This window comes from Anarhichas minor, unplaced genomic scaffold (assembly GCF_050575085.1).
Source record: "Anarhichas minor isolate MPS153535 unplaced genomic scaffold, ASM5057508v1 ptg000057l, whole genome shotgun sequence".
Classification (NCBI taxonomy): domain Eukaryota; kingdom Metazoa; phylum Chordata; class Actinopteri; order Perciformes; family Anarhichadidae; genus Anarhichas; species Anarhichas minor.
Genome location: NW_027466503.1, coordinates 674280 through 697723, shown reverse-complemented (window position 1 = coordinate 697723; position 23444 = coordinate 674280). Strand labels below are relative to the sequence as shown.

Below are 23444 nucleotides of genomic sequence, written 5' to 3'. Positions count from 1 at the left end.
GGTGGTGTCATCCGCGAACTTCAGGAGCTTGACGGACTGGTGAGTGGAGGTGCAGCTGTTGGTGTACAGGGAGAAGAGCAGAGGGGAAAGAACGCAGCCTTGGGGGGAACCGGTGCTGATGGTCCTGGAGGCTGAGACGTGCTTTCCCAGCTTCACGTGCTGCTTCCTGTCAGACAGGAAGTCTGTGATCCACTTGCAGGTGGAGTCGGGCACGTGCAGCTGGGAGAGCTTGCTATGCAGCAGAGACGGGATGATGGTGTTGAAAGCAGAGCTGAAGTCCACAAACAGGATCCTGGCGTAGGTTCCTGGGGAGTCCAGATGCTGGAGGATGAAATGAAGGGCCATGTTGACTGCGTCATCTACAGATCTGTTGGCTCTGTAGGCGAACTGCAGGGGGTCCAGGAGTGGGTCGGTGAGGGTTTTTAGATGGGACAGGACAAGGCGCTCAAAAGACTTCATGACCACAGAGGTCAGGGCGACGGGCCTGTAGTCATTGAGTCCTGTGATCCTTGGTTTTTTAGGGACAAGGATGATGGTGGAGGCCTTGAAGCAGGCTGGTACGTGGCATGTCTCTAGGGAGGTGTTAAAGATGTCTGTGAACACCGGAGACAGCTGATCAGCACAATGCTTCAGGGTGGAGGGGGAGACCAAGTCTGGGCCGGCTGCTTTGCGGGGGTTCTGTTTTTTAAAAAGCCTGTTGATGTCACTCTCCAGAATAGAGAGAGTCGTCACTGGGGAGGGGGGTGGGGGGGGGGGGGGGGGGGGGGCTGGTGGTCTGGGGCTGGTTGATGGGGCTGTGGGGGATGGAGTCAGGACTGTCCCATTGTCTTTCGAATGTGCAGTAGAACTCATTCAGCTCGTCTGCCAGGCGGAGGTCGTTCATGGAGTGGGGGGTTTTTGGCTTGTAGTTGGTAATCTGTCTGAGGTCTCTCCAGACAGAAGCAGAGTCATTGGCTGAGAGCTGATGTTGCAGTTTCTCAGAGTACAGTCGTTTAGCATCTCTCACCGCCTTACTAAACCTGTACTTTGACTCTTTGTACAAGTCCTTGTCCCCACTCCTAAAAGCCTGATCTTTCTGCAGCCTTAGCTGTCTGAGTTCTGCTGTAAACCAGGGTTTGTCGTTGTTGTAACTCACCCTGGTGCTTGATGGAACACAGCTGTCCTCACAGAAGCTGATGTATGACGTCACAGCCTCTGTGTACTCATCCAGACTGTTGGTAGCAGTCCTGAAGACATCCCAGTCTGTACAGTCCAAGCACGCCTGAAGATCCTCCAGAGCTTCACTGGTCCACTGCTTGAGTTTCCTCACCACAGGTTTACAGCTTTAGTTTCTGCCTGTAAGCAGGAATCAGATGGACCATGACGTGCTCAGAGAGTCCCAGTGCAGCACGAGGGACGGCGTGATAGGCCCCGCTGATTGTGGTGTAACAGTGATCTAGAATGTTCTCCTCTCTGGTTGAGCATTTAATGAACTGTCTGTATTTGGGGAGTTCATGGCTGAGGTTTCCTTTGTTAAAGTCACCAAGGACAATAACTAGAGAGTCCGGGTTGGTCCGCTCCACACACCGTATCTGGTCGGTGAGTGTCCGCTGTGTCTCCTGCACGTTGCCCTGCGGCGGCATGTAAACACCGACCAGTAGGAATGAAGCGAACTCACAGGAGTAGAAGGGTTTATAGTTTATGATAAAAGATTCCAGATCAGGAGAACAGTGCTGTAGAACCACTGTCACATAGTTGCACCAGCCACTGTTGGAGTAGAAACAGATTCCTCCACCTTTCGATTTAGCTCCGAGTCGCGAATGAATTAAACTGAAATGAACTAAAATAAAGAAAGTAAAGTGTACATCTTTAGGGGTTCTGCAGTTAAAGGAACATTATGTAAAGTTTAATGAAGTCAGTTCAAGTATAGTGCAGTAAAGTAAAGTGGGCATCTTTAGGAGTCAGACTTAAACTGGAATTTTAAACTAAAGTGAAGTAAAGTAAATTGTAGCGTAGTGTATTGAAGTAAACTGAAGTGAAGTAGACATATTTAAGATTCCTGTGGTTTAAGTGAAGTAAACTAAAACAAAGTAAGATGAAGCGAAGGTAAGTAAAGTAAGAGGAGTGAAGTGGACCGAGCAGTCTTAGAGTTAAACTGAAGGGAAATTAAGTCAAGATAAGCAAGGTTGAACTCTAGTCTGGTAAAGTAAAGAAAAGTAGACGTCTTCCTTCCTGGAGTTCAGGTGAAGTAACCTGAAGTCAAATGAAGTCAGTCCACATTGTTAACTGTGATCCACATGAACTTATATCAATGAAGAACTTACATATGCAAACAATCGCTTATCATACACCTGACGGTCAACGACTGTGTGAGGGTTCCGGTAAACAACACACCTGCTACACCTATTACTTCATCTACAGACGCATGATGTTTACTCGGTTATCAAAATCTATTTTGTATTGATTGACTAATCAGTTCAGTGATCGATGACTGCAGCTATATGTAACGGGAGAGAAAGAATCAATGCGTTGATGATAGCTGGTGACATCAGCTGGTGAGATGTCTTCTGTGATGATGATGATGCAACATCATCTGAGCTGAAGAGCTTAAAGAGGCAGCGCTCCAGCAGCAGTCATGTTAGGATTCACACAATGTCACAAACGGTTCTGTCATTAATAACATTTGATGGAATATAAATGAGCTAAATGATATGTTTGGAGAATCTGTCACATGTGTCTTTGTCAGAATTGACATCTTTACTGTTTGAAGAGTGAATACTGTGTATGTGTGTGTGTGTGTGTGTTTATGTTGTGGGTCCAGAAAAAAGCGTCGATTTAACATCTGAACTAGATTCAGTAAATCTACAACATGTAACAGTGTTGTTCAAACAGATGATGATGATGATGATGAACTCCACTCAGGTTTCATATTTCACTTTTAGTGCTTACTTTGATCTCGGGCTTTTTAAATACTTATTGTTCATGATTATTATGTGTATTTATGTTGTAATTGTTTGCACCAACCTTCTGCTGATTGTGGTTATCTGTATGAACAGAAGCTTACATGAACCTATGTACCTTTTTCTCTGCAGCCTGTTTGTAAATGAACTGTTTGGTAGTACAGGGTTGTTTCCATTCCTTCTGGTTCAGATCCTCTCTGACATTCACACTGTTTCTGCTCCACTTTGTTTCCTGCAGATCTTCTGTTTGTACACTTATGGAAATGTACAGTTTTATAACTTAGCCGTCCTGTCTTATGACCGATATCTTGCTATCTGTTGTCCTCTACAATATAACACACGTATGGTATTTAACAAGGTTACCATGCTTATTGCTGTAACGTGGTTAATCCCTCTTCTTAATATCGTAGTCATGATATCTTTGAGTGCATCTTTACAGCTGTGTGGGAACATCATTGACAGATTATTCTGTAACAACTACTCTGTTGTAAAACTGGCCTGTTATGACACGACAGTCAACAACATCTATGGACTCATGTACACTTTCATTGTATTATTTGGTCTTGCAATACTAATCTCTTACTCGTACGTGAGGATCTTTAGAGTTTGTTTCTCTGGTTGTAAACAGACCAGACAGAAAGCTGTCAGTACCTGCACACCTCACCTCGCTTCTCTGCTCAACTTCTCTTTTGGGGTTTTCTTTGAAATAGTGCAGAGCAGGTTTGATATGAACAGAGCACCCATTCTGCTGCGCATCTTTTTATCTTTATACTTTCTCACTTGCCAACCGCTCTTCAACCCTTTAATGTACGGACTGAATTTGACAAAAATTCGCATCATATGTAAAAGTCTTGTCTTTGGTAAAATGTAAGTTAGTGTTGAAGGCCGTGTAGTTTATCTCCTCAGCTCTAGTAACATGTGTACGCCTTGTCAGTAGCAATATTTAAACAAAAGCTTGAATCTTTGTCAAGTTTGTAATTTGGTGAGTTTGCAAAAAGGATGTATCTTGAGATGCAAGATGAATTGTGCATTATATTTATTTATTAAGTTTTTCACACAAGGCAGCAAATTAAAATCAGCAATGTATTTTTACTTTTACAATTATAGAAATGATGCAGTTGCTGCTTTCTCCGTGGTAGTAGTGGTAGTAGAAATACACAGTATTTAAAGTCTTGTGCTGAACAACTTCCAGTTACTGACATGTAAAGGTGTCTCACATTGTAGACAGCTGGACCAGTAGGACAATGACATCATCAGTCCGTATGCCAAGAAGCCTTTGAAGCCTTATATTACCTTTTGTATTTGTGTTTATTTTATGTATTTTCTTATTCCCTTACTCTAGTATGTCGAGCAATTTGTAATTGCCTTCTTGTTAAATGATGTTGTGCAAATAGTCCAATAAACATTAACTTGTTGTGGTAACACTTTTTATTATGCCCATGTCTAAAAAGCATTAAAGATACTTATAACATTGTATACTTATAGTTTAAGCACTGAAAAATATTGATAATGCGTTATAACAATACGCATAATTATTCACATTATAAAAAATGTATTATGAAGACTTATTATAAGCTATTATAAAGCGATATACTGGCATGGCCCCTATCATTGGCAGATATTCAACAATCACAAGTGTGTCTCAGCGTATGTCAGTTGCAAATGCCAATGAATCATTTGAGTTCATCTGAAAACAGTGTCTTTGTTATTTAATAGGGGAAAAAAGCACAAATATGTAAACAAGCCACAATCACCACCAACATACAAATCCCCACTGACACCGCTATGTGTACACTGTGTGTGACGTGTTTTGCTTGAAAACAAAAATCTTCCTGTGCCAAGAATTTGCCAATTTGAATTAATTTAAAACAATTTGTCCAAAGCCACTTTGTGGATTTGTGTTAACCAGTGGGAAGCAATAAAAACCTCTTCATATGTCACATGTGTGTACTGTTGTAGAGATTAGCAGATAACAAGATATCTGTCACAAGACACAATAGATAAGTTTAAAAATTCTACATATAAGAGTACACACAAAAAATAAAAAAATGTTGTTCGATTGAGGTGCTAAAAGTATTGTGAGGAGATAAATGTGTGGGACAGACTGGAGTCAAAAAAGATGAAAAGTGCTATTCAAGTGTGGCAAAAGAACGGAAGGATTTGTACACATGCTCATCCTGTCAGTCACTGGGGCAAGTGGGAAATCCCCATTGATACCAGGACTAATCAAGGCAAGGCAATTTGTACAGCACATTTCAACAACAAGGCAATTCAAAGTGCTTCACATAAAACCATTAAAAGCATCAAAACATAAGGCAAAACATTCATTGAAACATTAAAAACATTCATTAAAACACCAAAAAGCAGTTTGAGAAATAAAATACACTAGTAAAATGCAGAAATGCAGAAATGTATTAATATCCTTGAATGTGGTTCAATTAAAGGCAGCAAACAGAAAAGTATTCAGTCCTGATTTAAAGGAGCTGAGGGTCTCAGCAGACCTGCAGCTTTCTGGGACTTTGTTCCAGATATGTGGAGCAGAACAACTGAACACTGCTTCTCCATGTTTAGTTCTGACTCTGGGAACAGAAAGTAGACCGGTCCCAGACGACCTAAGGGGTCGGGATGGTTCACAGTGCTTTATAAACCAACAGCAGGACTTTAAAGTCAAGTCTTTGTTTGACAGGAAGCCAGTGCAAAGACCTCAGAACTGGAGTGATGTGATCCACCCTCCTGGTCTTAGTGAGGACTCGAGCTGCAGCGTTCTGAATCAGCTGCAGCTTTCTGATTTACTTTTTACAGAGACCTGTGAACACACCGTTACAGTAGTCCAGTCTACTGAAGATAAATGCATGGACAAGTTTTTCCAAATCCTGTTGAGACATAAATCCTCTAATCCTTGATATATTCTTCAGGTGATAGGAGGCTGATTATGTGATTGTCTTGATGAGGCTGTTCAGGTTGAGGTCTGAATCCATAACTACACATCAGAGCTGACTAAAAGAACATGTGGTGTTCCCCAAGGTTCAATACTGGGGCCTCTTCTGTTCAACATCTACTTGCTTCCACTAGCTCAGATTATGGAAAACAACAAAGTGTGTTATCATAATTATGCAGACGACACACAATTCTACATAACTATGTCACCAGGGGACTATAATCCCATATAAGGGCTGGGTAACTGCATTGAACTAATCAACAACTGGATGTGCCAGAATGTTCTTCAATTAAACAAAGATAAAACAGAAGTAATTGTTTTTGGTACCAAGGACGAACGATTGAAAGTCAGCGCTCAGCTTCAATCTGATGTTAAAACCCACAAACAAGCCAGAAATCTAGGTGTAATTAACTACAAGTATTCTCGGTCCTTCAAGTAGGATTCAAACCAGTTGAGTGCTGTGCCAGAGAGTCCCACCCAGATCTTTAGTCTTTCTAGTAGTATGTGATGGTCGACCATGTTGAATGCAGCACTGAGATCCAGTAATACTAAGACTGAGATTCTGTCATTGTCACTGTGTTTAAAACCTCTTGGTCCCGAGAGTCCCCTTTAAAGGGGGCTAGATGGGGGGCGACAGAGTACACACGTGTGGAAAATTCACTTTTGCGAAACGAATAAAATTACATTTTATGACATATCGTATATCTATGTAACAAAGAGATTCTGGGCGAAATAACCATGGGAGCCATTTTACTCACTCAAAACACAGTTATACACAGTTATACACAAAATAATATAAACTAGAAGATTTACCACAATATCACGTATTTTTGGCCACGAATCGGCGACCTATGCACTCCGTTTGCATCTCCCAACACAACGCTGTTTGCTATCATGGCGGATGGATACATGAGAAAGCACGAGGATTCGACCGCGAGTCGACCCGTAGCTTCTAAATTCCTCTCCGTGAAGCCATTCAAAAGTTACATCCAGAAAGCCAACAAACAACAAACCGTCCCCCAGCAAAATAAATGTAAACGCATCGTACCTTGAGGTGATTTCCGTGAAGAAAAATGCCGGAAATTGACGGTAATCCGTTTCAGACGTGTTCTCTCCGTGTCTCTGTGTGTGTGTGTGTGTGTGTGTGTGACAAAATGGAGGTCCTGGGCGAAACTATGACGAAATGGTCGGCATTTTCCTGTTCAGTGAATCATTTTACGCATGGGGGTTGCGTGGCAGGGATTGGGATTTTTAGTAGCTAAAAAATCTGTCAATCTACTCAAGAACCACCTACTGCTTTCCTGAGACTCATCCGGGTCCAACGAGGTGTCACATGATGAAATCCGCCAATCACAGGCTTAGAAAGGTCTCCATCGACTCAGACAGAGACGAGAACATTCCATGGAGGAGAGATATGAGAGCTCAAAATGGCTCAAAATGATGCCAAACTGCTTTATTAGGATCTATTGAACATTATTAGTGGTACAACAACAGCTGGTTCCAAAAATGAGAATTTGGCTTGACTGTCCGTACTCAGACCTCTATTACGTTGGCCTGCTTCACTCAATCGAAGTAAAATTTGTTTGTGGGGACTGTAAAAGATGTTGTGCTATGACAGTGGCGTATTTTTAGGCTTGGATCTGCATTATTTCAAATTAAATAAAAGTGCTTTTTTTTCAGGCGAACCTGAAACTTTTCAATTTGAGCTTCGTTCCATCTTCATTCACTATTAACCAGTAACATATACACAATATGTACGCATCTGAACAAGTATATCACAAGTTTTACCTGTATTATACCATCAAAATTATTAAAATAGACCTTGTAGTTAGAGATCTACACTCTCTTTAGTATGGGTATGCAATTTTCGAGCAGAGGCCTAAAAATAGGGTTAGGGCTAAAGAGGTTTTAAGTGGATGTTGTTGAAAACCTTAACAAGAGCAGTTTCAGTACTGTGGTGCTGTCGAAAGCCTGACTGGAAGACATCAAAGCAGTTATTTACGGCCAAGAAGTTGTTCAGCTGTTGGAAAAACGCTTTTTCAGTTATTTTACTTAACAATGGGAGGTGTGATATTGGCCTATCATTGTTCATTGTTGCGGAGTCTAAACTAGCCTTCTTTAGGAGCGGTTTAATAACTGCAGTTTTTAGGGCTTGTGGGAAGACACCTGAGAGAAGGGATGTCTTTACAATGTGTAAAAGATCAGTGGTCATCTAGTTTGAAACATTTTATAAAAAGTGTGTTGGTAGAATATCCAAGCAGCAGGAGGATGACTTCAGATGTTGTATAATGTCTTCGAGGCTTCTACGGTCGATTGAATGAAATTGTGTCATGATATTTGAATGGATGTTATTTAGAGAAGGGGACAACACATATCCTGTGGTTGGTGTGGAGGCACTGACTGCTTGATTGCATGCCAGGTGGATTGGAGCTCAGCAGTTACCGACACTGGAGGGTTTGTTAGTCTGTCGACGGTCGCAAATAAGGCGCGTGTATTGTTATTGTTTTTGGTTATGATGTCAGAGAAGAAGGACTGCCTTGCAAATAAGCCCAGGGCCCCCACTGACTCTGACATCCCCAGGACAATTTCCTACTGTTACACACTCTTAGACAACTTTTCTCAATTAATATACACATGACACTTTAATAACATACTTTTTTGATATACTATTATCTGTTTGTTTACTATATCTTATTGTAAAATTGCATATTTAAAATTTTTAAATTAGGTCTTATCAGTGGCGGGCTGTGGATTTTATACCTGGGCCTTCAGTGCATCAATCCAGCAAACCTGCAGCGGATCCACGCATTCCACCACACAAGAGCACGAGCCATTCAAATATTATTCATGAAAACGACACGATAGACAAATGAACAGTCGTAACGTTACTATGTAAAAAAACAAACGGAGTTTGTCACTTACCGAAACTTAAAGAATTTAATCCCAGTGCATCGTCTCAGTTCCAGTAAGAAGTCCTTCTCGATTCATGGACGCCAGTGATGACAGTCGAGTCTCCCCAGTTGTATTTCGCCGGTCTGCTGCGGCCGGTTCACAGCGGGGCCGGGATCCCACCTCCGCCGGGGCGCCCGCCGGCCGACGCAGGCCACACGCCGGGCCGCGATTGTGGAGCTGTTTCCCTGCAAACGTGTTCGTTGAGTTGTAGATCCACTTGACTCTCTCCAAAAGTTTTCAAAAGCACCGTAGCTTGTGTCCTGCCATGCTATGGTGTCCTCAGGTTAGCGTAGCGTAGCTCCAAACAACAGTCCTTTACATCAGTCTGTTAAAAGCACAACTTTCCAAACTATTCAAGCACCCGTGGCACAACACCGCTCTCGCTCTCCGAGCCTTCAGAGCACTTCCGGGTTCCCGGCGCCACGTCAGGAGCGCGCCGATGACGTCATGACGCATCACACGGTGGAAGAAGCCCATCCATCGACATCAGTCCCTCCAGAGGGCCAGGTCGTATACTCTGATCGTGAATCTTTAACCTAAATGTGTTTAGAGGAGGGCAGTCGACTGCGTCCTGCCTTAAGTTGTCCCATGCCATACTGACTCTGGCCGTCAAGCTCCCCCCGTGCCAGAGACATCTCCTCGCAATGTTTTTCCCCCTAACTTCACGATTAACCCAGGCACATCCATCCCTCCATCCTGCCATCCTTTCATGTTCTGTTACTTCTACCTTCCACGTTCCACCCACCTCGGCCAACTTCGGTTAACTCCTCCCACGTCTACCGGCTACCCCAGCTGCATAGACCGCTCAAACAACAGAACAGGTAGGTATATGGCATAGCTAAGGGAGCAGCTCGGGGTTGGTTTTCTTGCCAGGGACGCAACAGTTGTTTCTTCCTGCCCATGCCCCCCCCCCCCCCCCCCCTTCTCTTCCTCCACCCCTACCCCCACTAGCATTGCCATCCCATCTTTAACGCGCCTCCTCATTTCCACAGCTCCGCCAGCAGACAATTCCAGTGTCTTCTGACTCTCCCCCCCCCCCCACCAGTTCCACTTTTAGCCACAGCTAACCCCATCCTCGGACAATTCCGAAGTCGTCGGTCCTTTGCCTTCCAACAACCCCAGGAGGAGATCCCCGAGGGACATCGTCCCTCCACAACGCCGCTCTTCCACCCCCTCGAGATCCAGCCGCTCGAACAATGGCCAAAACCACAGCGACCCTTCTCCCCAACGCCAATGCTCCGATGGCCCCATACATCCCGCAATTCCGAGTGGACAGTCTCTCGACTGAAGCATGCACTCACCCAGCTCAACATCCATTTCCACCAGTCTGACAGAAAAGCAAACTCCTCAAACTGGTTACGGACGCTCAGCACTACACCTCCCTCGATCGCTGAATCACCAGCATCAGGCGCTACGTCGACGACGTCACAACGCACAACACGCCCAGACAAGCCCAGTCACTCACACCAGCCCCTCTAGAGGGCCAGTTCGTATCGCACCCCCTCCTTACTCTCTCTGCATCAGGGATATCTCACCCTGCAGCCTCTTTTCCCCAATCTGCACTTCCAACCCACGCACATGCATCCCTCCATCCCAGCATCTTTTCCTCTTCCCTCGCTCCTGCCTTTCCGTTCAACACAATCGGGCTATCGATCACTGGTAACCACATGTCGCCCAATTATCGAGCCATCCACACACAATCCCCACATCTCCTGGGAATTGCTAACCAAGCTCAGTCGTTGCACTCAAACAGCCACTCCCCACCTGCGCAGACATCACCAGGCTCCACCTAATTCCCAGCCTGGACTACTCCACAAAGTACATAAGAATCGATCACGCCACGTTCCCCATCCGCCTCGCAGGCGAAGAAGCCGGTCATCTAAGGCAGACATCACCAGCACCTCCAAGTCCTTACCACTGATCCCGACTACCGGTACCTTTTCATTTTCCTTCGGAAGGACGCGTATTACTCCGCCATGCGTCCGTCCAAGAGCAGCCGGAAAATTAGCTTACCTGAATCCGGACAAACGTCTTGTCACCGCAACCTCTCGGTGCATCACTTAATTCTACTGTCTTAATCACCACGGTCATTATCATGCTACCTACTGCCACCCACTGGCACGGAAGAGTATTTAATTACGTAGCCAGCTACTATGTTACAGGGCTAGATGCTCAACCATGGCAAATTATTCGAAGCAACCAATTAAAATATATTATTTCTGGACCGATTTAAGCAAATCCGGATATTTTTCCCACGTCCTACCTGACAATCTCTCACAGCACACCGGCGGTCTACGGCTCAGGGGTGAAAATCACCGACCTAGACGACTTCCTCACTGTCACGCTACCTTCTTCAAACCCAGCACACGGTCTAAACACTGGGCTTTCCTCCACCAGATAAAATAAATAAATAGAATCAATAGATTAAACAAAATCCTCCTTGCCACACATCCCGTTAGTCGCCGCCGCCGTTACAAACCTACATGACCACAGTTGACCTACATGACACGTAAACCGAGCTAAACTGACACCAGTTCCTCTCCTCCCGGAACGGCATCTCCTTCTTCCACGACGAACACATCACCAAGCCGGAAGACATCCAGCTTTTCACAGACGCCACAACCTCGATCAGCTTTGACGGCCTCTACAGTGACAATCAGTCCTTGGCCGCGTGAATTCTCATCCCCCACACCTTCCTCCGCGATCTACGAAACGCATCCCATAGTCATAGTAGCCATTCTTTTGGGGCATGAACGGTCCATTAAAGACCATTGCCATCCACTCAGAATATAGCGCAGATGGCATCCTCAACAACGTCGCCCCCAAGCTCTCATCGTACCTCACTGGACGAAACTGCTTCCAAGCTTTCGCAACTCCTTCAGCCTTCCATTCCTTCACTCGAGATCCTTACCCCCACGACCTTCAGTCACTTATCCATTTCCCTCCTTAAGTTCAAGCCCTCCACCGTACAGGTTTACATAAGCGGAATTAACTTTTACACAAACTGTCCTCAGGGCTCCGTGCCCAGCCTACCCACTCACACGTCGCCATGCTACTCGAAGGTCCCTAAAGCCAAACTACGCCTAAACGGCTACCCCTCACTTCGGACCTCCTCACCTGCGGCATCCTCACCCTCAGCTCAGGTCATCCGTCACCCTTCATGGAGAAAGCATTAAAGTCCACGTTCTTGCCAGATTCTTTCGCTACTCCGAGTTCACCGCCTTGAACTCCATCTGTCCCGAGATGCCACCGCGTCAGACATCACATCCATCCTCCCGACACAGTCGTCTATTACCTCAATGCCGCAAGACCAACCAATACGGTCCACCTCAACCCATCTATCTTTTCCGACCAGACTCGTACTCAAGTCTGTACGAACCCATCCGCGACTACTTAAACTCAAGTTCAGCCAGCCGAACTCCCCGCAAGATCCCCTGTTGCGGTCTCGGGCTCACCACCACTTTCGCCATATCTTGGGCCGATCCATAATACCCCCCGAGTTTACTCAGCGCCGCCTCCACCGCTTCAAGCCAAGGAATTTCCGACCACATCCTCAAGATACGTGATTGTTGGCCTTCCCCCACGTACCTCTCACAAGTTCATTCCAACCCGAACGACACCAGAAACACCATCGGCACCAGTCTTTATGGAGCTATCTTTGGGGACTCTGCACTGCCAGAGCTTCTGAAGAGACAACCCCACCCTACAGTCTCTGTTCCCGCCAGCCGCCGGACATCAATGGTCCCCCTTCGATTGCCTAACCACGTTCCTACTAACCCTCCTCGTTTCTTCTTCCTTACATCCCTTCATCTCTTCATCCCTACCCTACATCCCTTCATCCCTCTACCCTACATCCCTTCATTCCTCAACCCCTACCCTACATCCCTCTACCTCGACCCCTCATTCCTTCATCTCTTCATCCCTACCCCACATCCCATCATCCCTCTACCCTACTCCCCTTCATCCCTCTACCCTACATATATTCATCCCTCGACCCCTTCCGCTTCTCGAATCTAACAATCATTCCACTATGCAATACACCTCTCGAAACTCATACTGTTATTGGTGTGGTCCTTGTTAGTGAATGAGTGGTGGTCAAAAGAAAGAAAAGACGGTGAGCTCGAGGCAATACAGCAAAAGTTATCTTTCGTTTGGATTTACTTTCACTTTCATCCAAACAGGCCCAGGTTTCAAACTGAGTAAGGATCAACAAATTGAGAGACTTGTTGTATTATGCTACAATGTGTCATTTTGTAACTTTTTTGGTTGTTGGTGTTCCGTGGGATATTTTTAATGTAAAAAATGTACAGCGGCTCAGAAAAGGTTGAAAAACACTGACAGAGAGGTCTGGGACAGTGGACTGGCAGAATGGGTGGTGGTTCTGATTCTGGCCCATCCAGTCTACAGTTCATACGTTGCGAGTCCCCCGACCCCTGGAGTATTGCAACGGTAAACTATACTGAAGCTGTTACATCATGAACCTGTCCTTGGTCACTTCTGTTCCACCAAATGCCATAACTCAAGTTTTTCATTGCCTCACACTGCTGTGCACTATATCCAATAGAAACTGTACAAAGTCATCAACTTACTACCTGGCTCTGCTCACACATCTAAACATTTAGGACTAACGTTATGCACTAAGAGAAGTTATCTTCCGTCTGTTTATTTAACGTCATAAATATATCAAATATACTATCAACTTACACACCAACTTTCAATTCAATTCAATTTTATTTAAGCAGCTTACTGTCACAAATCACAAATTAATTGAATTCATAACAAGGCAAAATGAAAATGATTATAAAAACCCTAAGTAACCTCCAGCTACATAAAATCTACCCCTGTAAGAGGGCGGAGGAAGAGTGGTTGTGCCACTTTAATGCATTTTCTTTAGTTGTTTTCAAAGGGGATTGCCTTTGTCAATATAATAGATATGCATTGCTCCGTGTCTTTTTGTCTCTGGATTCATAAATGTTCGGAAGCATTTGGATGTAGAAAACATTAAAATCACCACCATGAACAATGCTACAATTGTTCCAATCAGTTGAATGCATTAAACAGCGCATTTCAAATAAAGATATCATGAATCATTTACTGACACTTTTGTTATTTCATCCATAGAGTATCTAGCGAGAGGTCAACATTTTATAACAGAGGATATGTTTACATGTATTCCGTATTTTGGACATTTGCAATCCAAACATGATGGGATTCAAAAGTGGTTGTATGATGAGAAAATAGAGTGAGAGGGAGATACGCAGCACTCTGGGTACACTGGTCATATCAAATCTACTCTGAACTATTTCAAAGCAGCAGCCAAAAGAGAAGTTGAGCAGAGAAGTGAGGTGAGGTGTGCAGGTACTGACAGCTCTCTGTCTGGTCTGTTTACAACCAGAGAAACAAACTTTAAGAATTTTCATGTAAGAGTAAAGGATTGGTAGCAGAGGGACTAAGATGGTGAGAACAGTACCAAACAATCCATAAACGTTATTCACTTCAGTGTCAGAACACGCCAACTTAACAACAAGGTAGTTATGACAATACAAACTGTTTATGATGTTTCCACAAAATGTCAAACGGATGTTTAAGGATAAAGTAATTAAGAATTTCACAAAAGAATAAAACCATAATACAGCGATAAAGATAACAGCCTTATTAAATGTCATACGTGTGTTGTATTCTAGAGGACAACAGATAGCAAGATATCTGTCATAAGACATGACGGCTAAATTACAAAACTCTACATGTACATACGTATACAAACAGAAGATCTGCAGGAAACAAAGTGGAGCAGAAACAGTGTGAATGTCAGAGAGGATCTGAACCAGAAGGAATGGAAACAACCCTGTACTACCATACAGTTCATTTACAAACAGGCTGCAGAGAAAAAGGTACATAGGTTCATGTAAGCTTCTGTTCATACAGATAACCACAATCAGAGAAATGTTGACAATAACTATAACAATGTATAACATTGCAGTTAACATAAAGTACAAGTACTTCACATTTCCTACATGCACATAAGCTCCAAGAATGAAGTAAGATAAAGTTGAATTCAACATTCTTTATGGCACAAAAAGTACAAGTATCTGTAAATGAAACAGGATCACATCACACATGGTTCACCTGTTGTGCTGCAGACTGCTGCAGTCACTAACATCGGCTGCAGACACCTTTGTACCTTTTCAGAGGTGAAGATTCTAACAGGCCACTAACACTTTTTTATCAGGTCTCATACCAGCCTATCGGATCACATTCAGGTCCAACGGTGTCACCCACACCCTGACGTAATTCCCTACATCCCGTCCTTGTCACCTAAATCCGGTCATCTTCTTGTTGCTGTAGCTACCTACATGTATATATTGTGCATTTTTTTTAATACCTAATATTTTTGGTTACTCTGTTACTTTGCTTACTTGGTGTGTCTTGCTGCTGTAACGTACAAATTTCCCCCTGGGGATGAATAAAGTACATATCTATCTATCTATCTATCTACATCCCGTCGTCCCCAGCTTCCCATCAGCCGTACTGAAGTCACATTGTCCTCACCCATGTCCCGTTGTTTCAACAATGTTCCGTCATTGTCAGGTACGTACCCTTCATCATGTTGTTGTCATCATCTGCGTCCGGTTGTCATCCTGTCTTCCTCTACTACGTCTCATTGTCATCTTTTTGTTGTAACCTCTGGCCGTCGCCGCCATAACCTTTGTCCCATCTTCATCCCCATTGTCCCATCATCGTCCCATCATCGTCCCGTCATCGTCCCCGCCATTGTCCCGTCCTCGTTCCGTCATCATCCAGTCAGTCGCATCATCATCCTGTCGTCGTCACCTACGTCTCTTCCTTGTCACCTATTCACTTGTCACCTATGTACTTGTCACCTACCTACCGTCGTCAAGTTGTCATCATCTGCGTCCGGTTGTCATCCTGTCTTCCTCTACTACGTCTCATTGTCATCTTTTCACAAGAGACAATACATAGATATAACAAGAGGACGACAAGAACAGTGAAATACAAGCCAGCAAACATCCTATAGTCAGTGTATGGGAGAACGGTGCATGTGTGTGTGTGTATGCCTGAGCCTTTTGAGATGAGAGAAAAAAACATAAGAAAGTACATAAATGTGGGCAAATTACATAAATTACAAAATAATAATGTCCCAAAAAATGCTTTCAACGTAAACAAACTCAGGGGCAGTTTTGCCCTTTGTCCTCATGTATTTCTGATGCTGGGCTGAAGTGACCTTTCACCTGAGGGACTTCATCAATGAGCATCATGATGTAACTTCCCTCAACACTTGTGTGAGGGTTACATCAGATGAAATAACTTTAAAGCTCCAATAAGCAAATGTTTTCATATTAACTAATGAAATGTTTAAAACTTTGAGAGAATTCAGACCAATTCTGCAGCTTTTGAGGATCTTATAGCTCCTGTTTTGGTTTAACTGAATATTTCTATTGATCAGCAGTCGGCTCATGATGTCTCATCAAACAGCTGCTGGAGACATCAAAGCTGTCAGAAATGTGGAAAATACATTACTGTGATTTTTCTGTGAAATAATGCCCCAGCTACTCGTCCCTGGATAAGCGTATAGTAAATCGATGGATAGATAGATACTTTATTCTTCCCCATGGGGACATTTGTATGTTACAGCAGCAAGGATATAATTCTGCCAACGAAGTAACAGAGTAAATACAAATATTAAGTATTAAAAAATGCACAATATATACACTAAAATAACAGAGTAGGACATATTACATATAAGAATATAAGAAGATAAAATAACATAAATGCACAGTATATACAATGAAATAGAATAGTGTTAAATTAACTAACTAGGTGAACTAAACAGTAGTGCAAAGATCAACCACCAGCAAACAACAACAGTGCAGTGGTGTGTAGTTATGTGGAGGATGATCTGGCCAGAGGTTATTTGTGGATGGATGGATGAATGGGTAGATGGATGGATGGATGGGTAGATGGATGGATGGATGGGTAGATGGATGGATGGATGGATGGGTGGGTGGGTGGGTGGATGGATGGATGGAAAATGTTCTATACTTCAAATGAAGGGTAAATGGCTGAAGTTAAAATGCCACAGAGGAATTTTAGGGTTCACGTATCACGGGAATCAACACTCTGACCGGTGCAATACTATTAAAAACGTCTTCTTCCTCCGTCCAACTGGGAAAGAGTGAAGTGAACCAAGAAGTAGATTCACACTTTTTGGGTCAAGGATTTACTCCCCGACTCAGTCATTGAGAACCAGAGTTTTATATGTTGAACTCTCTGAACCGAGATACAACATTGATCTCTATGTTTTATGGACTCAGAGAGACTCTAGAACTAAACTAAAGCTAAAGCCATGGAGTCAGTGAGGAAAGAGGGAGGATGGTAGAAACATGTAGAGTTTAACCACATGTTCCATGAAGAGTTATTTCTGTATGAGAGCTGAATGCTCATTGGTTAGAAGAGACGTCTTTATTATTTATTAGTGAATAACAGCAGCTTGTTATGTCACATGACTCAGAACATGATAAGTTCTGTGTTGTTATCACAGGAAACATTTTATTCAGTTTACTGTTGGTTCTCTTTGTGGTGCTGACATGTAACCCACCAGTTGACTCATCTCTTCTATTTGTTACTCATATTTAAATAATGAATCATGTCTGGAAAAATGTTGATGCATCAAGAAGAATGGATGATGGTTTTATAATCACATCGTACTGCTCTGTGACTAGAGATTCACACCACTAATCACAAGTCTTTTACGGCTCAGTGTTTCAGGGCTTATGGTCTACAATAATACTACAATTTATACTCGGCCAAGTGCTGCACTGACAGTTACTAACTTTCTTAGAATCAGTGCTCTAATGGACTCTTTTTAATGCTTGTAAATGATTTACACCACTGTCATCTAGAGGTGCTTACAGTAAGGAAAAGAGAACAGTAATTCCACCCTGACTATGTAAGGCCCTCCCATGATTCACTTTCCTAGTGTGGTTAAGTGTGGCGATCACCCGGTGCCGTCTGGCAGATAGTACCGCAGCACCAGGCTCAGGGACAGTTTCATAGAAACCTCTCACACTTCCTTTAACTTCTGGTGATGAGCGACCCCCATCACTCGGAGGGGGGGGGGGGGGGGGGGGCGAGAAAAAAAAAAAGTTTATTGCTTTTCTGTTTACATGTAATACAATATCAACACCAGACCACTGAATGCATTTATTTATTTTTCTTCTACAGTGACGAAGAATATGACCCAGCCCTTGCCAGCGTCCCTGGTCCATCAACTGCCCCTTCAACTGCCCCACTGCCAACACATCGAACGGCAGTTCGACAATCGGCTCCAAGACAAGCAACTCCTCCCCCACGGACTCGGATTACTGTCTTCCGTCGGAAAGGTATGGATTGTCTTATATTTATTAGTGTCAAATTTTTTATCTATCTAGAGCTAGCAGCTCTAAGTAAGGGGGGGAGTGTACCAAGTTTATTGCTTTTCTGTTTACATGTATTACAATATCAGAACCAGACCACTGAATGCATTTATTTATATTTCTTCTACAGTGACAAAGAATATGAGCCACCTCTTCCCAGTGTCCCAGGTCCCTCAACACGTCGAAAGGCAGTTCCTCAGCCAAGCCCAGCAGCACCTCTCCCCACCACTCAGCGGAAGAGAGGACGCGCCTCTCTGAGTACTTCTGCTCCAGCTACCAAGCGTGGGAAGAGTAGGTTGGCGTCTCCAGAGAGTGAGGAGGACAGGTGGCATGACAGAGAGGAGGAGTGCATCAAACCTGCCCCTCTCAGGTTCACGCCGGCCAGGACCCCAGGCCCCACATTCAACACCACCATACCATGGTCTCCCATCAGCCTCTTCCAGCTTTTTTTTTCTACAGCTGTTGTCCGAAAAGTCATCGACAACACAAATGCCAACGCTGCCAAAAGAAAGCTAGCTGGGATGAAATTCACCTGGGACGTGCTCACGGTGAAGGACTTTTAGACATTCCTCGCCGTCATCCTTTTCACTGGACTTGTGACGGTCCACCAAAGGTCTGACTACTGGAGGAAAATGGCCATACAGCTTCCAGTTCCCCGGTGACCACATGACACGGGACCGCTTTGTGGCCATTATGTGCTCCCTTCACCTCAGCGACCCAGAAGAGGACGAGGAAAACGAGAAAAAAAGGAACACTGCTGAGCATGACAGACTGTTCAAGATCGGCCGCTCTACACAGACATGGTGAACGCCTGCAAAGCCCATTTCCAGCCGCGTCAGAATGTGTCCATTGATGAGCGGATGGTCAAAAGCAAAGCCCGCAAAAAAAAAAGCAAAACTCCTGTGAATTACACACTGGACTCATGATTTGTGTTATCAATACAACAATATAAGAAATAAAATCAACCACTCAACATTATTTCAGTTCATCAAATCCCACATTAATCAGTGACCACAAGTGTTACCACTTTGAATAAATATTTACTGACTTGTTATTTCATCTATATTGTATCTTTGTCAACATTTTAAAACAAAAGGAACGTTTACATGTATTCCGTATCTTAGACATTTGCAATCCAAACATGATGGGATTCAAAAGAGGTTGTATGATGAGAAAATAGAGTGAGAGGGAGATACGCAGCACTCTGGGTACACTGGTCATATCAAGTCTACTCTGAACTATTTCAAAGCAGCAGCCAAAAGAGAAGTTGAGCAGAGAAGCGAGGTGAGGTGTGCAGGTACTGACAGCTCTCTGTCTGGTCTGTTTACACCCAGAGAAACAAACTCTAAGAATCCTCACGTAAGAGAAAAGGATTGGAAGCAGAGGGACTAACATGGAGACAGCAGTTATAAACAATCCATAAATGTTATTCACTTCAGTGTCAGAACACGCCAACTTAACAACAAGGTAGTTACGGCAATACAAACTGTTTATGATGTTTCCACAAAATGTCAAACGGATGTTTAAGGATAAAGTAATTAAGACTTTCACACAGCACTGCAACCAAAGTATACCAATAAAGGTAACAGCCTTGTTAAATGTCATACGTGTGTTATATTGTAGAGGACAACAGATAGCGAGATATCTGTCATAAGACATGACGGCTAAATTACAAAACTCTATATTTACATACGAATGCAAACAGAAGATCTGCAGGAAACAAAGTGGAGCAGAAACAGTGTGAATGTCAGAGAGGATCTGAACCAGAAGGAATGGAAACAACCCTGTACTACCATACAGTTCATTTACAAACAGGCTGCAGAGAAAAAGGTACATAGGTTCATGTAAGCTTCTGTTCATACAGATAACCACAATCAGAGAAATGTTGACAATAACTATAACAATGTATAACATTGCAGTTAACATAAAGTACAGGTACTTCACATTTCCTACATGCACATAAGCTCCAAGAATAAAGTAAGATAAAGTTGAATTCAACATTCTTTATGGCACAAAAAGTACAAGTATCTGTAAATGAAACAGGATCACATCACACATGGTTCACCTGTTGTGCTGCAGACTGCTGCAGTCACTAACATCGGCTGCAGACACCTTTGTACCTTTTCAGAGGTGAAGATTCTAACAGGCCACTAACACTTTTTTATCAGGTCCCACACCAGCCTATCGGATCACATTCAGGTCCAACGGTGTCACCCACACCCTGACGTAATTCCTAGTCACTTGTCACCGTCAGTCCTTGTTGCTGTAGTAACCTACATCCCGTCATCCCCAACTTCCCATCAGCCGTACTGAAGTCACATTGTCCTCACCCATGTCCCGTTGTTTTCAACAATGTCCCGTCGTCATGTATGTACTTGTCACCTATGTCTCATCGTCATGTTGTTGTCATCATCTGCGTCCGGCTGTCATCCTGTTTTCCTCTGCTACGTCCCATCGTCATTTTGTCGTTGTAACCTTTGTCCCATGGTCACGGTCAAGAACATCCTATCGTCATCGTCCCGTCATCGTCCCGTCGTCGCCATAACCTTTGTCCCATCGTCATGGTCAAGAACATCCAATTGTCATTGTCATTGTCATCGTCTCATCACCGTCCCGTCATCGCCTCATTGCCATCCCCTCACCATCCTGTCGTTGTCACCTACGTCTCGTCCTCTTCCCCTACGTCTCGTCCTCGTCACCTTCCTACTTGTCACCTACGTCCCATCGTCATGTTGTCATCATATGCGTCCGGTTGTCATCCTGTTTTCCTCTACTACGTCTCATTGTCATCTTTGCGTTGTAACCTATGTCCGTCGTCGCCATAACCTTTGTCCCATCGTCATCCCCTACGTCCCATCATCATCCAGGTGTCATTCCATCATCATCGTGTTGTTGTCACCTCCTTTGTCCCTTCATTGTCACTTACATCTTGTCATTGTCAAATAAGTTCCATCGTTATCCCCTACTTTACTTCCCCCCTTTTGTCTCTGGTAGTGTGAACATAGCATGACAATACTCGGTATCGGACGATACCCAAAGCCCAGATTTCAGTATCGGGACTGATAAAAGTCAGATTTGTGCATCTCTAGTTTCAAACCTGTAATTTTGACCTGTAAAGGCCGAAAGTCGAGACCAAATGAGGTAGATGAGAAGGGAGCTTGAGAGCGTAACGTAAAGTCACTGATTCTAGAAAGTCTTTGTGTTTTCAAATGGTAAATGGACTGTACTTGCATTTCTCTTTTAGGACTCTAACTATTCATTCATACCCATTCATACACCGCAGGTACAGTTTACAGGAGCAATGTGGGGCAATTTGTCCAAGGACATCAACATGGACTACCGAAGCCGGGGGTGGAAACCGTCGACCCTCCGATTGAAGGACGACCCACTCTACCACTGAGCCATAGGTGACCCCAGCACAGCATTGACCTCAGACTCTACACTTTAAAGAATCTGAATACTACAATTCATATCCAACATTTTCTGACCAGCAGAACTAATATTTTCTAATGTTTGTCTGTCCATCCTGAGGTTTTCTCAGCGGTCTGAGGGGAGGTCATTATCGGAGCCCTGAGGACCAGTGAAGCCAGTGCTGAGGTCTTACTGGTTAACAGCTCTGACTAATTTGCTTCAGAGGGAATTAGTGGAGACTGTGGCTACTGTGAAGAAGCCTCAGAGACAAACATGTTGACAGGCTGAAGTGACCTTTCACCTGAGGGACTTCATCAATGAGCATCATGATGTAACTTCCCTCAACACTTGTGTGAGGGTTACATCAGATGAAATAACTTTAAAGCTCCAATAAGCAAATGTTTTCATATTAACTAATGAAATGTTTAAAACTCTGAGATAATTCTGACCAATGCTGCAGCTTTTAAGGATCTTATAGCTCCTGTTTTGGTTTAACTGAATATTTCTATTGATCAGCAGTCGGCTCATGTCTCATCAAACAGCTGCTGGAGACGTCAAAGCTGTCAGAAATGTGGAAAATACCTTAATGGGATTTTTCTGGGAAATAATCACATAAGGCACACAATTAAATAACTTAACTTTAGCTGCCGCTGTTTGTAGAGATATTGGACAACATGCTCGTGCTAATATGCTCTCAACTAATGTGGGATTTTATCAGTAAGAGATGAGCTTCTCATGGACAATCAGCTACAATAAGACCTGAAATCCAATCTGACCTGAAGACTGTTTCAAGGACAAATCTGTGACTCTGGGATTTTAAAATGAGATTAACTACCACAATCTTAAAGACCTCACGAGAGGAAAACAAACTCTGAGTTAGCTAGCTAGCTAATTACACTGTGCTTTAATGCTACACTGGTTACAAAAAATGTGCATTGAGCGAGTGCTTTCCTGCACTGCGACAAGAGTTTTCATAACGTTAACGTCACCGATTGTTTCAGTCGTTAATGTAAAACCTCAGTGAGTCAGCGAGTTTCCATAAGTAGCCTGCTGGTCTGTCCTTTTAGAACCTTTTAGAACCTTTCAGAACCTCGTGAACAACAAACACACCTCAGAAACAAAGTGAAGATAGAGGAATCAGGATAGAGGAATTCCTCCATTTAAACAACCAGCCGTTTACTGTTGAAGAGGATTTTAACTGCAGCAGAAAATAAACTCACCTGATGTTGGTCTTGCTTGGTTCTGCTTGGTCTGTTTGTTTCTGCTTGGTCCAGTTGGGTTCTGTTTGGTTCAGTCTGGTTCTGTGTGGTTCTGTTGGGTTCCACTTCCATGTTGACAATTCGACTGGTTTATCTGATAATATGATGCAGAACACAAAATGATTCATGTGAAGATTGACACATAAAAGCTTCATGTTAATACTTTATCAGACAATGATTTCAGTCTGATTCTGAAATCACTGAACATTTTCTTACTGATCAAACCAAATTAATAACTTAAATAAAAAACTGATCAAGTCTCAGACACATTGATCAACATCGATGAGTTCACTACTGTTGAAAAGATATTAATCAACTTTTATATTGATCTTCAATAATAACCCTTATAACTGATAAAAACAAAATGATTATGTTTTATTGTTTATGTAAAACAATCTGAATGAAATGATTCAAACTTCCTCACAGAGTCACATGACTGAATCCTTTTGAACTGGATGTAGAATGAGTTTGATTATTGATCAGTAAATATTGATAGAAGAGGTTTAAACTG

At 43.3% G+C, this 23444-nt stretch overlaps 3 protein-coding genes across 3 annotated transcripts; 1 reads left to right on the top strand and 2 right to left on the bottom strand.

Annotated features, from left to right (window-relative positions):
- Window positions 1-2871: 2871 nt before the first annotated feature.
- On the top strand, window positions 2872-3810 carry LOC142932569 (olfactory receptor OR9H1-like). The gene has a single exon (XM_076076485.1). The coding sequence runs from the start codon at window positions 2872-2874 to the stop codon at window positions 3808-3810; it is 939 nt and encodes a 312-aa protein (XP_075932600.1).
- Window positions 3811-13955: 10145 nt separating this feature from the next.
- Window positions 13956-14897, bottom strand: LOC142932539 (olfactory receptor 11A1-like). The gene has a single exon (XM_076076438.1). It carries the CDS (start codon window positions 14889-14891, stop codon window positions 13956-13958), a length of 936 nt encoding a protein of 311 aa, XP_075932553.1. The 5' UTR covers window positions 14892-14897.
- A 3595-nt stretch (window positions 14898-18492) lies between these two features.
- On the bottom strand, window positions 18493-20264 carry LOC142932538 (olfactory receptor 11A1-like). The gene is made up of 2 exons (XM_076076437.1): window positions 19370-20264; window positions 18493-18722 (listed from the first exon to the last, which is right to left on the bottom strand). The coding sequence occupies exons 1-2, from the start codon at window positions 20262-20264 to the stop codon at window positions 18493-18495; spliced, it is 1125 nt and encodes a 374-aa protein (XP_075932552.1).
- Window positions 20265-23444: the final 3180 nt, after the last annotated feature.